The sequence below is a fragment of the Cyprinodon variegatus genome, unplaced genomic scaffold, assembly GCF_000732505.1.
Source record: "Cyprinodon variegatus isolate N-32 unplaced genomic scaffold, C_variegatus-1.0 Scaffold399, whole genome shotgun sequence".
NCBI classification, from domain to species: Eukaryota; Metazoa; Chordata; class Actinopteri; order Cyprinodontiformes; family Cyprinodontidae; genus Cyprinodon; species Cyprinodon variegatus.
In genome coordinates this window covers 753341-769838 of record NW_015150852.1, presented here as the reverse complement: position 1 = coordinate 769838, position 16498 = coordinate 753341, and the positions used below count along the sequence as shown (strand labels likewise).

At 38.4% G+C, this 16498-nt stretch overlaps 1 protein-coding gene across 2 annotated transcripts in view; it reads left to right on the top strand.

The window, feature by feature from the left end:
* Positions 1-16174, top strand: part of plekhm2 (pleckstrin homology and RUN domain containing M2) — a 26984-nt gene extending 10810 nt beyond the window's left edge. The window contains exons 8-20 of one of the 2 annotated variants that reach the window (XM_015387613.1): positions 3789-4059; positions 4137-4886; positions 4962-5031; positions 7033-7123; positions 8262-8326; positions 8553-8641; positions 9728-9860; positions 9940-10130; positions 11556-11621; positions 11700-11859; positions 11983-12162; positions 13502-13618; positions 13753-16174. In XM_015387613.1, the coding sequence (XP_015243099.1) occupies positions 3789-4059; positions 4137-4886; positions 4962-5031; positions 7033-7123; positions 8262-8326; positions 8553-8641; positions 9728-9860; positions 9940-10130; positions 11556-11621; positions 11700-11859; positions 11983-12162; positions 13502-13618; positions 13753-13890 (2321 nt within the window). In that variant the 3' untranslated portion in view covers positions 13891-16174. Of the gene's footprint in view, positions 1-3788; positions 4060-4136; positions 4887-4961; positions 5032-7032; positions 7124-8261; positions 8327-8552; positions 8642-9727; positions 9861-9939; positions 10131-11555; positions 11622-11699; positions 11860-11982; positions 13151-13501; positions 13619-13752 lie in introns of those variants that run through there. The other variant, XM_015387612.1, reaches the window with a different exon arrangement.
* The last annotated feature ends 324 nt before the right edge of the window (positions 16175-16498 follow it).

Sequence of the window (16498 nt, the reverse complement as noted above, 5' to 3'; positions counted from 1 at the left end):
ATACTGATTAATTTACAACATTTGATTTTAGGCAGACCTTAAAATGCTGCCTCCTAGTGTAACATCAATAGGTAAGCTGATTTATGGAAATATTAATTACCGGACAAAGTCACCATCTGTGAGAAATAAGTCTAGCTTTGTGCGAATCAACCTCCCAAAAAATAAATTACTGTTGAAGAAGTTGACAAGAGAGTGAAAACCTATCCATCTTTCAAGGTCATCTTTAAAACAGTTTAATGCATTCTGCCACAAGGAGTTTTATTTTGGAAACTTCTTCTAAAATGTTAATTAATGACCATTGTTACATTTGGAGGGAGAAGATGGAAACTTTTAACACTATAAAAACTGTAAACCACAGGCTAGAGTAGCCATGTTTTGTAGGTGAAACGACTGGGATGCTTCAAAAGACGAAGAAAAGAAGAAAACAATGTTGAATTAAAGGAGCAACATCTGAAAACATCAACCCAAAAGCTTCGACTCAAATGGGTCTGCAATTCAAATCCTTATGCTGTACGAGCCACTAAATTGATGGCATACCTGGACAGCAAAAGGCCCTGAACTCAGTCCCTTAGCAGAGCTGAGAAGGTGTTTGCTTCCAATGTGGCCTACAAACCTGACTTTTCTAGTTTATTCAGCAGCATTGGGCCGAAATCCAACAAACGTTTTTTCAGAAACATACGGAGGGATACTCCAAATATATAAGCCAAGGCAATTCCTTTAATAAATGTAAACAATAATATAGTAAACTTCTAAATTTGGGGGAAATTAGAAAAATGAAAGTCATTATGAAAGTCATGATTCCACTAATTTATTGTTATAATTTTGATCATATTACATATACATTATTATAAAACCCTCTCTCGATATATATATATATATATATACAGCTAATTAATTGATTTGGGTTTTTCGTTTCTCTCAAAACTCTGTTCATGCATACTGAAAATAAATGACTTGTGGGATGTTAGAGGAAAAACAATCAATATAAAAGAATTTCCCACTCAGTGAAGCAGGCAGGAGGTCTGCTTCCCTCAAACATAATTGATGTTCATTATAACCTTAAAAGTGAACACATTGAATTCATTATTTAGATTCTCCATCCATCTGCAGTCAAGTTACCTACCTTTTAGCTTTATAAGTGTAATAAAAAAATGTGTTTATGCACACCTGAGTGGAGCACTAATCTGGGGGTTTATTGTTGGGTGGGTTATCTGTCTGTCCTGTTGTGCATGTGTTACTCATTCAGGGAACTTATCTTATCCAAGCTTCTCCTGCCTCACTGTTTACACAGCAGTCTGAAAGCCTGAAGCAGCTGGTACTCACCTTGTCCGTTCTAGGCTGTGCATCTGTCTGTGTTCTTCCTGTTGGTGTGTTGCACTGGCCCAGGTTCAGCTAAGCTTTATCTGTTAGGTTAACCTTAGTTTGACCTTAGTTTTTTTGCGATCTGCTTTCTATTTTGCAAATTGCCTCCATGATTCTGGAATATTTTAGGTTAAACTAAACTGATCAGTGGTTGTGAGTAAACCACCTGTAGTTTATTTACCTGGGCCTGTGTCTGTGTAGAAGTAACCTACTTGCTGTCTTTAATATTGTTTGGTTGCTTTTTTAACCTCCCCAAAGAAAAGGGGGTTGCTTCAGGCCCTATAACTGGCAATGCTTTGCTAATGAGGAAACACACAGTATTTCTAGACGCTATATTGGTTGGTCAGCATTTTAAAACAGAAAATTTACAAAAAGATAAAAGGATCCAATTAGTTCCTGCTGAATACAGTGCTGGTTATATGTTATATACACTGAGCTTGAAGTAATTTTTGGCTTTTTAACTGTAACCATTGTTTCCTTTGTTTGGAATGGTTATATAAAATGCAAAAACAATGTTAACATGAGGTACTGTCAATATTTTGTAGATTTATTTCAAATCTAAACATGATCAATATAAAACATATATACATGCATCCTCACTAATGTCAGTTTAGAGAAACCAAGTGGTTTTTAAAACATCAACTGGCCTCTGGTACAATTTTGACAGGATATTTCACAACTTCTCTTTCTTACCTTTTTTAAAAGAAATTCCACTGGTTTCTTAGCAGGGATCAACCTTTTAAATATATTCCACAAATTTGCTTTGGGGTTAGGGGCTACACTAGTTCAGAACGTTATTGCTGGACTGGTTTTATTATTTCTTAAATCAGTTTCTTATTTCTAAAATCCGTTTTGAAATGTGTTTGGGACCATTTGCCAAATTTTGTCAATTGTTTTCCCCCGATCTAATTGTTGATTTGAGGTTAGGTTGATGGACATCCTCATCTATGAGCTAACAGAAGGACCCCTTAACATGATTTTCCTTCTGCCATGGTTAATCTGTGGTTTATTATTTAAGCTTAAAAGCATAACTCCTCCAGACAAAATTGTAACTAAACATCTTTCTCTTGTCTGAGCGTTTATACAGCAGCATTAGTGTTCCAATGACTTTCAACTTAATGATAGGATAGGATCCAGCGCTGGTGGTTTCTGGGAAGTTGTTGCTCTGTTTTTTTGTTTTTTTTTGTTTTTGACAGATAGTTTTGGTTCGATTTTTTTTTTTTAACTTTTACATAAAATTATCATTTTATAACTGGAAAATGATCCCAACCACATCATAAACCAGATCATAAACTGTGACTTCCCCAAAGTCCTGATGTCATGGAAGATGCCTAAAGATCCTGTAAAGTAGAAATAAATTAGTTTTCAGTTTGTCATACCAGCAAAGTTTGTTTTATTAATCATCCATTTGAATTTGAAAGATTAAAAACAAAACTAAGCATATAAAATTAGGTTTTAAGGGTAATGAAAAAAAACATCAGGTTTCTCTGCTCTGAGACACTTGTGTCCGCTAGGTCTTCTGAAAACCAGGCCTACACGCTATTCTGTTTCACTGCAACAGTTTTAAAGAAAGAACACACTAAATGTTGTATTTACATTCTATTTTTTTAAGTCCAGGAGGATCATTGAAAGCTACACACATGTGTGACTTTTGTTGAATATGAAAACAATAGTCAGTCTGCTCTCTGACTGCAGAAACAGGCTGCAGCTGCTGAGTCTGAGTCCCTGTGTTTTGGTGGAGGTAGGGGCTCACTAAAGCCTCTCTCCCACTGAAATCAACTATTCACTAAAGATTGGTAAACTCAGAGTGACGCTATCATGTGTTGTCTCCAAAGTTTTCAACAAGAAAAGTAGCTAGAAGGATCTAAAAAGGTGCTAAATATAGGCCCTGAGTTACCAACAATGCAGAGATGCATTTGTAAACACACCCAAAAAAAATCCTAAAACACAGGAATATTGAACCCACTTTGTTTTTTTGGCCACAGTGCAATCATAAAAGGTTGGAAGACTTTTTACACATAAAGAACAATACATTTCTGTCATTTATAATGTGTTAGAAGAAAATTGGGAATTTCTCTTTACATGGTCTTTAAAATTAGGCTGATTTAATCAACTCTCAATTCTGCCAATGAAAATGGCTGCAGTCAGCAACACATAATCATATTAACATTTGGTGTATAATCTTACCACTTGGAGTAAAACATATCCAAAAATTCCAATACTAAACCAAATGCAGCTTAAATATTTTTATCAGCTTCTTAAACGTAACACTAGCACTATAACCTCAGTGTTCAAACCAATTAATATTAATTGTGCTACCACCAATGGGTTAAAGCAGTCTGTGTGTTTCCTTTGCTTTTTAGCTGTGAATGTGGACAACAGCAGCTTTTGATTTAACTGGTATGTTTTGCCGCTTTTCACAATAGAGGGTGACTTGACCGATCAGGCCAGCTGCCCTCGGTCTGCCGGTTCTGATCCTCAGACCGTCATCAGTGACACAGTGGTGGTCGCCAGCACAGCAGTGGGGAAAGTTGCCGCTCGCCTTTCTCCACACAGCCCCACGTCTCGACACAACCCCTTCAACGAGGACTCTGACACCAACACCTCAGCAGATGTCACACCGGTTCATGTGGCCAGCCGTCACAACACCACCGGAGATGAGGCAGAGATCAACGGCAGCGAGCTGGAAGTCATCAGGTTCAGAGTATTTTACACGTGGATCCTGAACGATGTTAGCTGAAAGCCATAATTACCGTCTTTATTATCCATCCCAGGATGGCTAGACGAAAGAAACCAGCCAAGAAGCGGCGGGCGAGGGGATCTACGGATTCTAGCAGCAGCATCCATGCGTCATTCTCCTCTGAACATGTGGAGATGAACCACAGCACCTCAGAGGAGGTGGAGTCTGTAACCTCCACTGTAGTTTTCGAAGACAGCGAAGGAGAGCAGAGCAGAAGCAGGGTTGGGTCAGCAATTGCAGAGGAAGGAGGGGAGGAAGGCCTACTACGGCTTCCAGAGATGGCCGACAACTCTATGAACAATGTGGGGCAGCCCCTCCGTGACGTCATGAAGCGGCTCAGCGGGTCCTGGGCAAATTCAGAGGAGCATGGCTGTGACCAGACCTCAGAGCCTCCTGCTCAGCAGCCCTTTCGCAACGATTCCGAAGGAGAGCCTCCCGACCCAGCTAAAGGAGAGACGTTTGAGTCCTCTTTGGCCGAAAGACCTGACTTCCTGCAGACCTCTCCTGTGTCCCCAGACCTATGCTTCTTTGCCCCTCACAGTCCAGACTCTGCTGACACAAGTGGTGGCCACAATGACTCTGCAGAGCAGAGCCAGTCACAGACTCTTTCAGGTTGCCTTGAAGATGAAGAAGAAGGAGAAGCGCCAGCAGGACAAGAGCCCCTCATGAAGGAGGAGGAAAACTCACAGGAAGATCCACGAGCCAGAACACCTGTAGCTGAGGAAACTGAGCCACAGGAGGAGAAACTGAGTCCCTCTGAAATCTCTCACCCAGCAGAGTTCAAGTAAGAAATCAACACAGGATCACTTGTTCTAGTGCTGCTGTTCAGCGTAAAGCTAATCCTCTTCATCCGTCTCAGGGTGGACAACAATCACCTGCTACTCCTCATGATCCATGTATTCAGAGAGAATGAGGAGCAACTTTTCAGGGTAAGAAAGTAAAAAAATTTTCTTTCTTTTTTTTTTTTTTTAAATAAGTCTTTATGTGCCTTTTTATATTATTACACACTTCACAATATATGAATGAGCAGATTATAGATTTTACTAAAATCTAAAGAACAAAAACCTCCATGATGTGCTTTTACCCAGAGTTGGAACTCATGAGAAGTGATCATGAGCAGCAACATGATTCTAAAAAAGTTGATGACCTCCTTTCAGCACAAGCAATGTTCCATCTAAACAGATACACAAGAGTCTCAAAGTGGCACATAAAATAAAATCCAACATAAGCTCTAAATCAACTTTTTCTCTATCTTTTTTAATCCGTGTATCATTTCTTTTTCAATTCCAAACCAAAAATGAACATTTGAGAATCATTTATTTCCTGGAATTTTGTTATGTAATACAGAAATGCAGAACAACAATTTAGACTTAGACAAACTTAATTGTCATTCTGTACGCACTCTGCATACAGAACAAGATTTTGTTGTATACAGCTTATGACAAGAATGAGATTGTAGCTGAAATAAATAAGGTTACAATATAAAGTGCAGTAGTGTTAAGATGCATCTGTGCAAGGAGGAAAAAAAGGAATTAAACAAAAATGTGCAGAACAATGAACGTTGGTAGTGCAAAAAATGATGGTGCAAAAAAAGCAGCCTTAAAGGTCAGTTTGGAGTTTAACAATTCAACGGTCTGATGGCAGCAGGGAAAAAGCTGTTCTAGAACCTACTGGACCTGCAGCGGATGCTGCAAAGCCTCTTTCTGCTTGTCATACAAAATTAAATATTTATATAAGAAACTGAATAGGAAATTCATTCATCTTATTTTTATTTTAGTTTTCAGCTCATTTGCCATCTCGTTTTTAAGCGTTGTGAGAAATTACCTCCGCCTGATGGACGATAGATGTGCAAGTAGTCTTCGGTCACACTTTAAAATATCACTATAAAATCAGTTTCATTACCAATATGAATACATTTAAGGGTTGTGTTGGGATGAATATGTTTAATTAAAGGTTGGTGTCCTGTAAAAAAAAGTTCAGCAAATCTCCTTACTCATCAAAGATGCATAAATTAATAATCCAGCATGTAGCAGTCCGAATGATTTATCAGTCTAGGCTAAGGTTAAGACACACCTGTTCACTTTTTAGTATGATGCTCACTATGGCCTTTTTTCCATTTCCATTTTAATTCAAGTACATAATGAAGGAAGAATGTAAACATGGGTCAATCAGATATGGTGGCTGCAGCACTTAGATGTAAGGAGCTTAGAAGATTTAGTTTAATGAACCTGAATCCACAAAGAATTCTACTCAAATCTATTCATGTTCTAGTAACATTTATTAATTTTTTTATTCATAATTAATCATTAAATGTTTACCTGTTAAATAATTCAAAGTAGAAGTGCTAATAAAGCACTAATAACCTGTGTAATAAAAAAATTTAGAGACAAAAAAAATTGTTTATACTGTATCATAAGCTTCAGCACACAATTTATTGTGCAAAATGTGAATGTTTTAATGTGAAGAAGAAGTTAGGAATGAAAGGTGTAACATTTCATTTCTTCCAGAGCAGGACCCTCATCCAGGACTCTTACATATAGCATACTACTCATCCTATGATTTTTTTTTCTTTTTATTTCATTTGAAGTGGGCCAAATCACTTAAATTAATAGAAAACTAATGCAAATTGCTGCTATAATCTTTTATTCATTTATTAAACGAGGTAACTCGCTATGATCCAAGTTTAATATTGGTGTGTGGCCTGAGCAGGCACGTCTGATGTTACTCACCTTGGTCGTCAGTTTACTCAGGGGGGGTTGTGTTTATGCTCAGTCACTTGAGAAATTAGAGGGAACATCAACCACAAGGTGCTTTTAAGATACAATCAGCTTGATATATTCTGCTACATTCTCAAACCAACACATTAAAGTACAGATGGCGAAAAGAGGAGGAAAACAAAATATTTACCTTGAATTAAATGTGTTTTTCAGATGGTGAGGATGAGTACAGGTCATATGGAGGGGGACCTGCAGCCTCTCTATCTGCTGCTGACTGACTGTTACATCTATTTACTGAGAAAGGGTGAGTGGCTAAAACACCATCAGCTAACATGCTATGGCCGGCAAAACTGACACCATCTCCATGTTATTGTCAGCCTTAGAGTTTATGTTGGACTGAATTATGTTTATGGATCATGATACCATTTAGTTTATTGCCAATTATAATACTACATTTGAAAATTAAAAATACTAACAATGAGGCCTGCAGGGCATGTTTTTTCTGTTTGAGCAGTTAAACTCAGATTTCACAGACAGCATATCAGCATGACCTCATTAGCCCTCTTGTACCAACCTTGACAACCAATCAGAGTTTATTCTAAATACTTAACGATCCCTGGATGGCTGGATACCCTGGAACCTTTCAATAATAAAAACCAATAAGCCAGCCTGAGCTAGTAATGAACGCTGTAATGAACTAACTGAAGTAGCTCCTACTAACAAAAGTTATTTAACACTAGCACACAATCAGAATAACTGAAAATATCATGTTGTGAAGAGAAGCTTATCCATCTTATAAAAAGATCCTGGTTAGCACAACAGCCGAGGACACAAACGCTAGCTGCAGTGCTAACATTTTCACAGGTTAAGCAGTCCAGCATAGTAAAGTCTCGCTCAGCTCTCCCCTTCACAGCTTTGTAACGGACAGTTGGTAGTGATCCATTCTTCAATTTAAGGTGTGTGGAGAAGCCTTCTTGTGAACACCCATGTTGTGAGGCAGTCCTTCACGTCATGCAGAACCTCTGGAGGTTTAAGAGGTAGATTTCTGTCTAAAATCAAATCCATCCACTGAGTCTTCAGGGGCTCAGATGAAGGCAATAAAAAAAGAATTTGTTTTGATGCAGCCATCAACAGAGCAGGTGTCCTTAGCTCAACACCTGTTTGGATGCTCGGTGTCGGTAAGCAGAGAGATACACCTGCTAGAAGGCAGCTTGGATGGGAGGGGGGTTATTTCCCCGAATGACATCATCAAGGGCATGCCGCTGAAACCTCGCATTTTATGCACACATCAACTAATAGGTGGATAAAAGCAGTGAGAGAGGGGAAAGGGTTTTTTCATTTTTGAACCTATTATACAGACTTCAGGACACGTGACTGTTAGAAAATGTTTATAAAGTGAATTTTGCATAATATGGGACCTTTAACTTTCCTATTATTCTCAGGAGCTGCGGAAAAACCCTACACAGTAGAAGATGCTGTTTCCTACAACGAACTTGACTATTTCTCTGTAAGTTATCTCCTTATTAGGTTATTGTTTATTGATTTGTTCTTTACTGATTTACCTTTTATATATGAGGCGAATCTTACAGAGTTTGATAATAATTAGAGGTTAAAGGCGGCATTTTTCAGTTAGCATGGTACACAGTGTGTCTTTTAGGCCAGTGTCAAAAGGGATGTTGGACGAGTCTAATTATCTTCCAGTTATATACATCATAGTGTTTTTTTCCCTTAAGGTTGGCCTTGACCAGCAGACAGTAACGCTGGTTTGCACCAACAGAAGAAGAAAGTTCCTGTTGGACACAGCTGACGGTTCCCTGACTGTGTAAGTTCTTATTGTCCTCATCTTGTTATTTCTTTACTCTTCTTCATCTTTGAACCTCTGATTATTTAGAGAGATTAAAAAAAATAAAAACTAGATATTTCCTGATCCTACATTTTCATTTCCAGTATGACCTGATACAATATTAGGAAGAACAATACACACTTTTATTAGTTATTTCGTGATGTGGAGTGTTAGAAGAGTATTACTTAAACTGAAAGTAATAGTCGATGTGAGAGCAACCAAACCAAAGATTATAACTGATTTGCTATGTAAACCGAGTGTTTCTATCAGCCTGATTTTATCTGTGATTGTTAAATGCCGGCTGATGTATTCGGATGTATGTTTTTTTGGGCTATCAGACCGATTTCCCTTATCAATAAGGTTTCGGAACATCCCTAGAAAACACGTTTCTTTAGCTGTTTTGCAAAATTATACCTCTGAGCAGTAGTTTAAATCTACTCATCATTAAATAAGTAATCATTCAGTTTTTACTTTCAATATATTTGTTGTGAATCACTTCTTTTTTTTTGTAAAAAGTGTAAATGTAAATACTAGAAATAGGTTTTGAAGCAAGAGTTCAGTCTCAATTATCTGATGAGACGTCCCTCAGTTCTACTCCTCTGTTTCTTCTATCTTTAGTTGTAGTTCAGTTTTTTCATGGTTCAAAGTTCAGGCTCATCATGATGCTTAATATTCCTCCATGTCATTTTCTAGCCAGTTTTGTTTAAGGTTTGTTATCACTGGGATTGTTAATCCACTTATCCAATCAGGATGTGGATCAACTGGTCAGAACATCCTGAAAATGCTTCTCAGTTTCTAGGTTGCCATTATTGAGAGTGTGGATTAAAAAAGGGTTTGCTTAACATATTATTAAATATTTGTGAATTTTAGTCCATAATAAAGATTCTGTGTTGTTTAGAGCCAGTTTGCATAAATTAAATTAAATCATTATTAAATCATTATTAAATTAAATCATTATTCCACGCTGGGAAAGCAGCAGCTCCATTGAGTAAATTGTTGAATAAAATGTGAGTGTGGATGAATGTTAATCCTTTGGCATCCTTTCCCTTTTCTCCTGATTATTAGCTGGTTCCTGTCTGTTCTGAAGTCAGCCATGGTCCAGGGATGCCGAGAGCCTCCCTATCCTGCTGTTCTAACAGATGCCACCATGGAAAAACTGGCTTTGAATAAGTTTGTCTCCCAGGAGTGTCATTGTGAGGTAGGAGGATGTCATTTTATGCTGTAGTAGCTTTTTAAAACCAAACCGCTTCATGACGAATGTTGCATGTCGTCCTCAGGTGTCTGAAGTGTGTATTGAGCTGTATTCTTTGGTTCACTGGGAGGACCCGATGGATATGAGCATGTCTCCCCAAGGAGGCACCCCCACCTCTGGGATGCCGCCCAGCACCAAAGAAGGTACCCTGCAGTACAGGTGTGGAACCACCTACCTGGGTAAAGAACAGTGGAAGAGCTGCTATGTCGTTCTCAGGTACGGACCTCTGACTTACCTCATCCTACCATCCTAAAGGGTGGTTTATACTCAGAAACCAGGTCGTCTGCGTGTGTCACAGTGAACGAAAATGTGCCTATGCCCCTTCCGCAGTCACTCTGGAGCACCTCTCTAAAATATTAGGTGACAGCTGACAGTGCCGCAGACAGGAGGCATCTTATTGGTCAGATCAACATCCGCTCTACACTATGAATATTTCCTGTTGGTTCCTTACCGGCTTGTTTTGTTTGTATGACCGCCATTATGGAAAACGACTCGTGAAGATGGACCAGTTAGAAGAGGTGTGCGAGAACGCTGGGACCCTTTTTTACACCTGGAGTCCTTTTTTTCGCCCTCACACTGGAAAAAATCAAAACACAGATAGGTCATTCCGTAAAAGTTCAAAAAATCCACTGGACTTGGTTTCCAAGATTTGAAGTCCAGTGGATTTTTTGAACTTTTACGGAATAACTATGACCTGGATTACTGAGAATCTTCATCGGCACAGATAGGTCAGTTTGCCTTAAAATAAGTACATTTGTTCTTGGATTGAGGAGGTAAAACTAACACAACAATTTACACTTAAAATAAGAAAAAAAACAATTGCATTGTCTTATTTCAAGTTCATATTATCTACTTATCTATTTTAAGACTAAAATAAAAATAGGTAAATGAGATAAAAATCTCATTTACCTACTCAAATTAAGGTTGAATACACTTAATTTAAACAATTATTTACTTATTTCTAGATTGTTTTTCCAGTGCATGTCCCTCCGTTGTCGCACAAACTTGCCCCCACTTCCTCACCGCCTCGGCCGTATCTAGACCCACAGCTAGTTCGTGATTGTCCCTCTTGCGTTGTGGCCTAGCATAACATAGCGCAGACCATGCTTCAATATTGGGCATAAATCAAAAATGTCTACAACAAGCTCACTGCAACACACTACTGCGGGAGAATAACCAGCCCTTAACTCTCCAACATGTTAATGGCTCAGGTCTACAGCATCATGCAAGATCTGTAGTTTTTTTTTTTTTTTTATGTGAAAGACTCAGGCTTTCCTCTGAGCAGATCTTCTGTCCTTATGAAGCAGCAAACGTCACCTTTTTAATTTTACAACTGAAAAGCAGTTTTCTTGGCATCACCTTGATGCCATCTTTAAACCAAATGTCTAAGAGCAGATTTTTTTCACCTGAAATGACCTTCCAGCCTTGTTTTTTTTTTTTACTTTGTCTGTAGATGTAAGGAGATTAAAGAAGGAAGTTATTTTGTTGCGAGTTCCTGACCTAGCATCTGTGGCTAAAATGTTTTCACATGTTTCCTGTTTCTAAGAGGGGCATGAAGAAATGCTTCTCTGTGTTACTTCATGTTAACACATCAGGAAATGTATTATATCTCCAATAAATATTTATCCTCATGTTGTGCAGCAATGGGATTCTGTACCTGTATGCAGAGAGGACAGACGTCACCCCTCTGCTGTCGGTCACAATGGGGTAAGTGTCAGAAAGCTATCAGCTGGTTCGTGTTCTCAGACGATCAGAAAGTTTGAGGTCCTCCTTGTTTCTCCACAGTGGGGAACACTGTGGAGGCTGCCGTCGCTCCAACAACACAGAGCGTCCCCACGCCTTCCAGGTCATCCTGACGGAGCGCCAGCCGCTGGTGCTCAGCGCCAACGATGAGCAGGACATGGCTGAATGGATGCAGCTGCTCTGTCAGGCTGTTTCCAAGGGAGTAAGTAGAGAACATTGTCAGAATGCTCTGCTGGGTTTCTCAGATTCTACTCTTGATCATCTCCATTCAATAATTGCCTTTCACATCAATATGGGCTGATGTAAACTACTCCTTTTACCCCAGGTCATCCCTCAGGGTGTGGCTCCGACCCCATGTATCCCTTGCTGCCTGGTGGTAACAGACACGAAGATCCTAACTTGCCATCAGGACTGTCAGACCAGTTTTTTTCGTTCGCTGGGCAGCGCCGATATCTGCGATGTGACCAGCGTGAGCTTGGAGCCCGACAAGGAGTACTGTGTTGTTGTGAGCAATCTTCTGATCACCTTCTTCTTTAGTTAACAGCTTTTTCAATTTCTGTGCATCTAAAATTTATCTAATGGCAGTAAAATTAGTCTTGTTGGTTAAGATGAGTCAGATTATTTATCACGGGCCATATTCTGAAATAGCAGCAAGAAAAGAAAACTAACAACCCACAGTGTCTGCCAGGCTTCTCTCTGCTTTACATTAGCCTTTTTTATTTAGTGAGAGTTAAAGCTCTGAGGGTTTACTACTGTATTCATATCCACCTGATTTTTAAATCAGAATTGATCTCTGTCTCTCATCAAATGCTGAGCTACTGCTGAGGTTATTTTCTGAACAAATCATTGCTTTGCAGTCACAGTCACTGCAATTGGTCCATAACCAACGTGGGTTAATGCTGCACTCAGTATTCAAGTTGCAATAAATGTGTCTCAATTTCTTGTGCATCCGTCTCCAGTCCAATTCCAGTAAGAGCGTTTCACTGAGGAGAAGAAAATCAGAGAATATTGGTTGAGGTTCAGAAATCAAAAAAGATTTTTCAAAGCTGAAAACCACAACTGCAGAATGGGGGGGAGCACACCCAGTGACAATATAGGCATTCATCACAATCTTTCTTGGGACAATTTATCCCTCAGGCCGAGCATACAGGTTAAGTTGGAACTGCGGTAATCTCTGAGGTGATATTCTTCCAGTTTCTACTAAGACCTCTTTTACTATAACAAATAACAATTTAATAATAATGTTCTACTTTATAAGTATAAAGAATGTTAAAACATCTGATTTTATAAACTCTATAGAAAGCAATATTTATACGCCTGACTTAATGATACTTACAGATTAAAGGACTTTTAAAAACAGTCAAAATAGGAGAGTTGAACTACTGTTAACAAGAGTAGCAGCCTTCTTGAATAAAGAAGTCAGGTGTGTTGCTCCGGCTTTAGAGGGCATTTTTCCTATTCTGATATCAGAATTCTGAACCACACACTGGAAAAGACTGAAATCTCAGTAATTTTCTTTTTAGCAGTGCATTTATTCTTGAATTGAGGAGGTAATTATTGTTGTTTACCTGCTCAAATTAAGGCTAAATACACTTCATTTAAGTCATATTTACTTATTTTTTAGATAGTTTTTGCACCGAAGTACAATTAAAACGCAGCATTGGTGCTGACCAACTAGCAGCCATAGATTTTGCCTGTGAAGTAAAATCTATGGCTGTGTCTATGTGAACATCTTTACAGTTTGTAAAAAAGACTGTGGACGGTACTGTAACACTCAAATTATATCTCCTGTGTCTTTACCTTTTGTTTTTTTCCAGCACTTCAGTCTCTGTTTTTCTTCACAGGAATTCGCAGCAGATCGGACTCAGTTCCTTCCTCCTTGGGTGTTATACTTCAGCGGATGTGAAGAGAGAGATCGGCTTCTGAGGGCTTTAGAAAAGACATGGAAAGCCATTTTTCAGGTCAGCCATGTTCTTTGCATGCGGTGGTATTACAATATTAATATTAATTAGACAAGACTAAGATAATAAAAGATGGTTCATTTAATAACGTAGTTGTATAGTTTAACTGTCCTGCCTGTCGTTGTTGCACACAGGTTGACCTCCCCCAAAGAGAGCTGTTGGACCCACTGGTGCAGAAACGCTGCGGTGAGGCTCTGGAGCTGATGAAGAGTGCTTGGCAGAGGGCAGACAGCCTAGCTCGAGGCAGAGCCCAGCGGGAACCCTGGTGCTGACGAACAGACTTCCACCTTAACAATCAAACAGGAGCATTTCACTGATGGGACACAGAGGTGTCAGAAGTAATGTTCTGGGCCAGCACTAATCAGTCAGCAGACTCAGACATGAGGAGATAGTTTAAAGCAAAGCAAAGTTTTTAAGTGTTTTCATTTAAGAACATTTAATGCTAACAATGCAGTGCATGCACACTGAAGGGATGTGGTGCTGCAGCCGAGGACACTAATCCATTCCTCTAAAAAGCTGTTTAGAAGAAATAATGAAGGTTTGTATCGTAAAGTTCTGACCTTTGCCTCCTAAGATCTATGTACAACTGAAGCATGACTAGAATTCACAACCAGGAGCTTTATTCTACGTTAGCAACATCATATCATATCATATACATCTGGATAAGTTCACAATCTTATCCTGTGCTCCGATAAATGTTTATAACACTCACTGCTTGCATGTTGCACACAGCCTTTTGAATTTGAAGGTACGTTTACAGGGAAACTGGTTCAAAGGTGGAACAGGTTACAGTGGCAACACAAGGTCGCTGACGGTGGCCTGATATTCAGATTAGTTTGCTACAAGCGAGAGCGCGTACCTCTTTACTCAGTTATTCTCTCATAAACATTATACTGGACCCTGTAGGGGTGAACACCTGATGTAGATGATCACATTTTACACACATTTCCACTCTGGGAAAAACTCACAAGCCAGAAATGTCTTCTTTTATGAGATGAAAAATGTGATCACCTCAATCATTTTGCCTTTTTTTTTTACACATTGGAATCAGATGGAGGTCTGCACATTGTTTTTGTTTGTTTTTCTATGCATATGAGTTTTTTTTTTAACTTAATGCTTAAGTTTTTTAATTTCCTTGTTCCGTTGTGATTTACTTAGGTTTTCCACTATATAAACGGGTGCATGTTTCAGCCTGTTTGAATAGCGCCTCACAGAAGGCTGTTTTATTCTAACAGCTGCTTGCTTTTAATAACATTCAACTTTTATTTATAAAGTTAACGATCCTTATTGTCCTGCAGGGGGTCTTTAATGGCAAAAATAATTTCTATGAAGGATAATCCCACATTCACACTTAGGAGGGAATAAAAGCTACATTCTATGAGTTGTAGGTTTTGGCATTGAATCTCAACGGTTTCTCCTAAAACTTGATCGATGTACCGTTTCCTGCTTTACAAGCAGCATCATTTCAACACAAATGGAATGTTTTGTTTGCATTGACAGATTTGCCTTTTTTACATTTTAATGTAAAGCCGCATTGAATACAGTTAGGTTTTGATTAATAAACTTTTGATATTTTATTTCATTTGGGTTTGTTTTTATTTTCATTTTCTTTAGTTAGATGTTTAATGAAAAATGAGCTTTGGTGTAAAACCTTTACTCTAAACGGATGTGGAAGAACTTTCTCTAAATTTAGCATTTTAGGCTAAATAGGTTTTATCAGATGTGCTGTTTTTAAATGATTAACTCTGTTGATAAATATGCACTGCATTAAAATGCCTCCTAGCCATATACGTACATCTTGTACAATCACACTGTGTTACTCCTGTGTTAGCATTAATCAGGGAGGTAAACCTTATTAAGTGCCACTAGCTCTTGCTTTTTTTTCTTAATGTTTTACAGAGAAATCTCAGGTGGGGGAAGAAAAAAAAAAGGTCCCAGAACCTTCAGAATCACCTCGTGGGATTTTGTTTGGCTACAGCAGCCGTTCTGTTCTGCACAATATTTTATAAATATCCCTTTTTTTTTTAGCTTTGGGATAAATGCTTCGATGCTCAGTGCAGGGTTATGAAGTTATTTTTGCACACACACTGGGAAGAACATTTGGAAAATGGATTTTTATGAAATTTGCTCTTTGCAAATGTCAATTCTTTATTAAAAATCCTGTCTGCAAATTCTTAAACCCATTGATTTGTGAGAGTAATGTCAGAAAAGTTGGTTACTTGAAATGATTGTTGTTCTGTGCTCAGAAATGTGCCTGTGGATTGTATATAAAGAAAAAGTCAAGTCAGTGTCTGAGTGTTTCAATTGTGGGAAATTGCTGGTCAATGATGGACAATATCTTGTAGTGTTAAACTGTAACAAAGTTTTTTTTTTGTTTTTTTTACATGCACATTGCATGGAATGTGTGTCTTTCATTAGATTTATTAAAATGTAAATAAAGAACTAATAAGAGTGTAAAGTCCTGCTTAAACATATGCATGTTCTTAAGGTTTTATACTCTAAACTGCAAAGAATGTACAAACGAAGCTTTGGAAAATGTGTCTAAATAAAACTATAAAGAAGCTGTTGACTCTTGTGGTGACTCTGTGGGATTTAAGTATTCCAGCTTTCTGTCTTAACAACTGCAATTATATTGAAAGATCAAAGCTGCGGTGTTCATGTTGGAGCAGGACCAGCAGCTTCACAGGTTATAGCAGCTCCATGAAGGTTTTACTCTGATCAAATATAACACTGTAGTCTGCATGAAGCTGTAGCAGATTATGCAGAGACCTTCAAACAAGCCAACAGTTCAGCTACTATTAGCTTTTTGTCGCTAAAAGAGGAACATAAATTATTTATTGACTTTATGTAACAATACATGGTCAGGTTTTCTACTCCAAA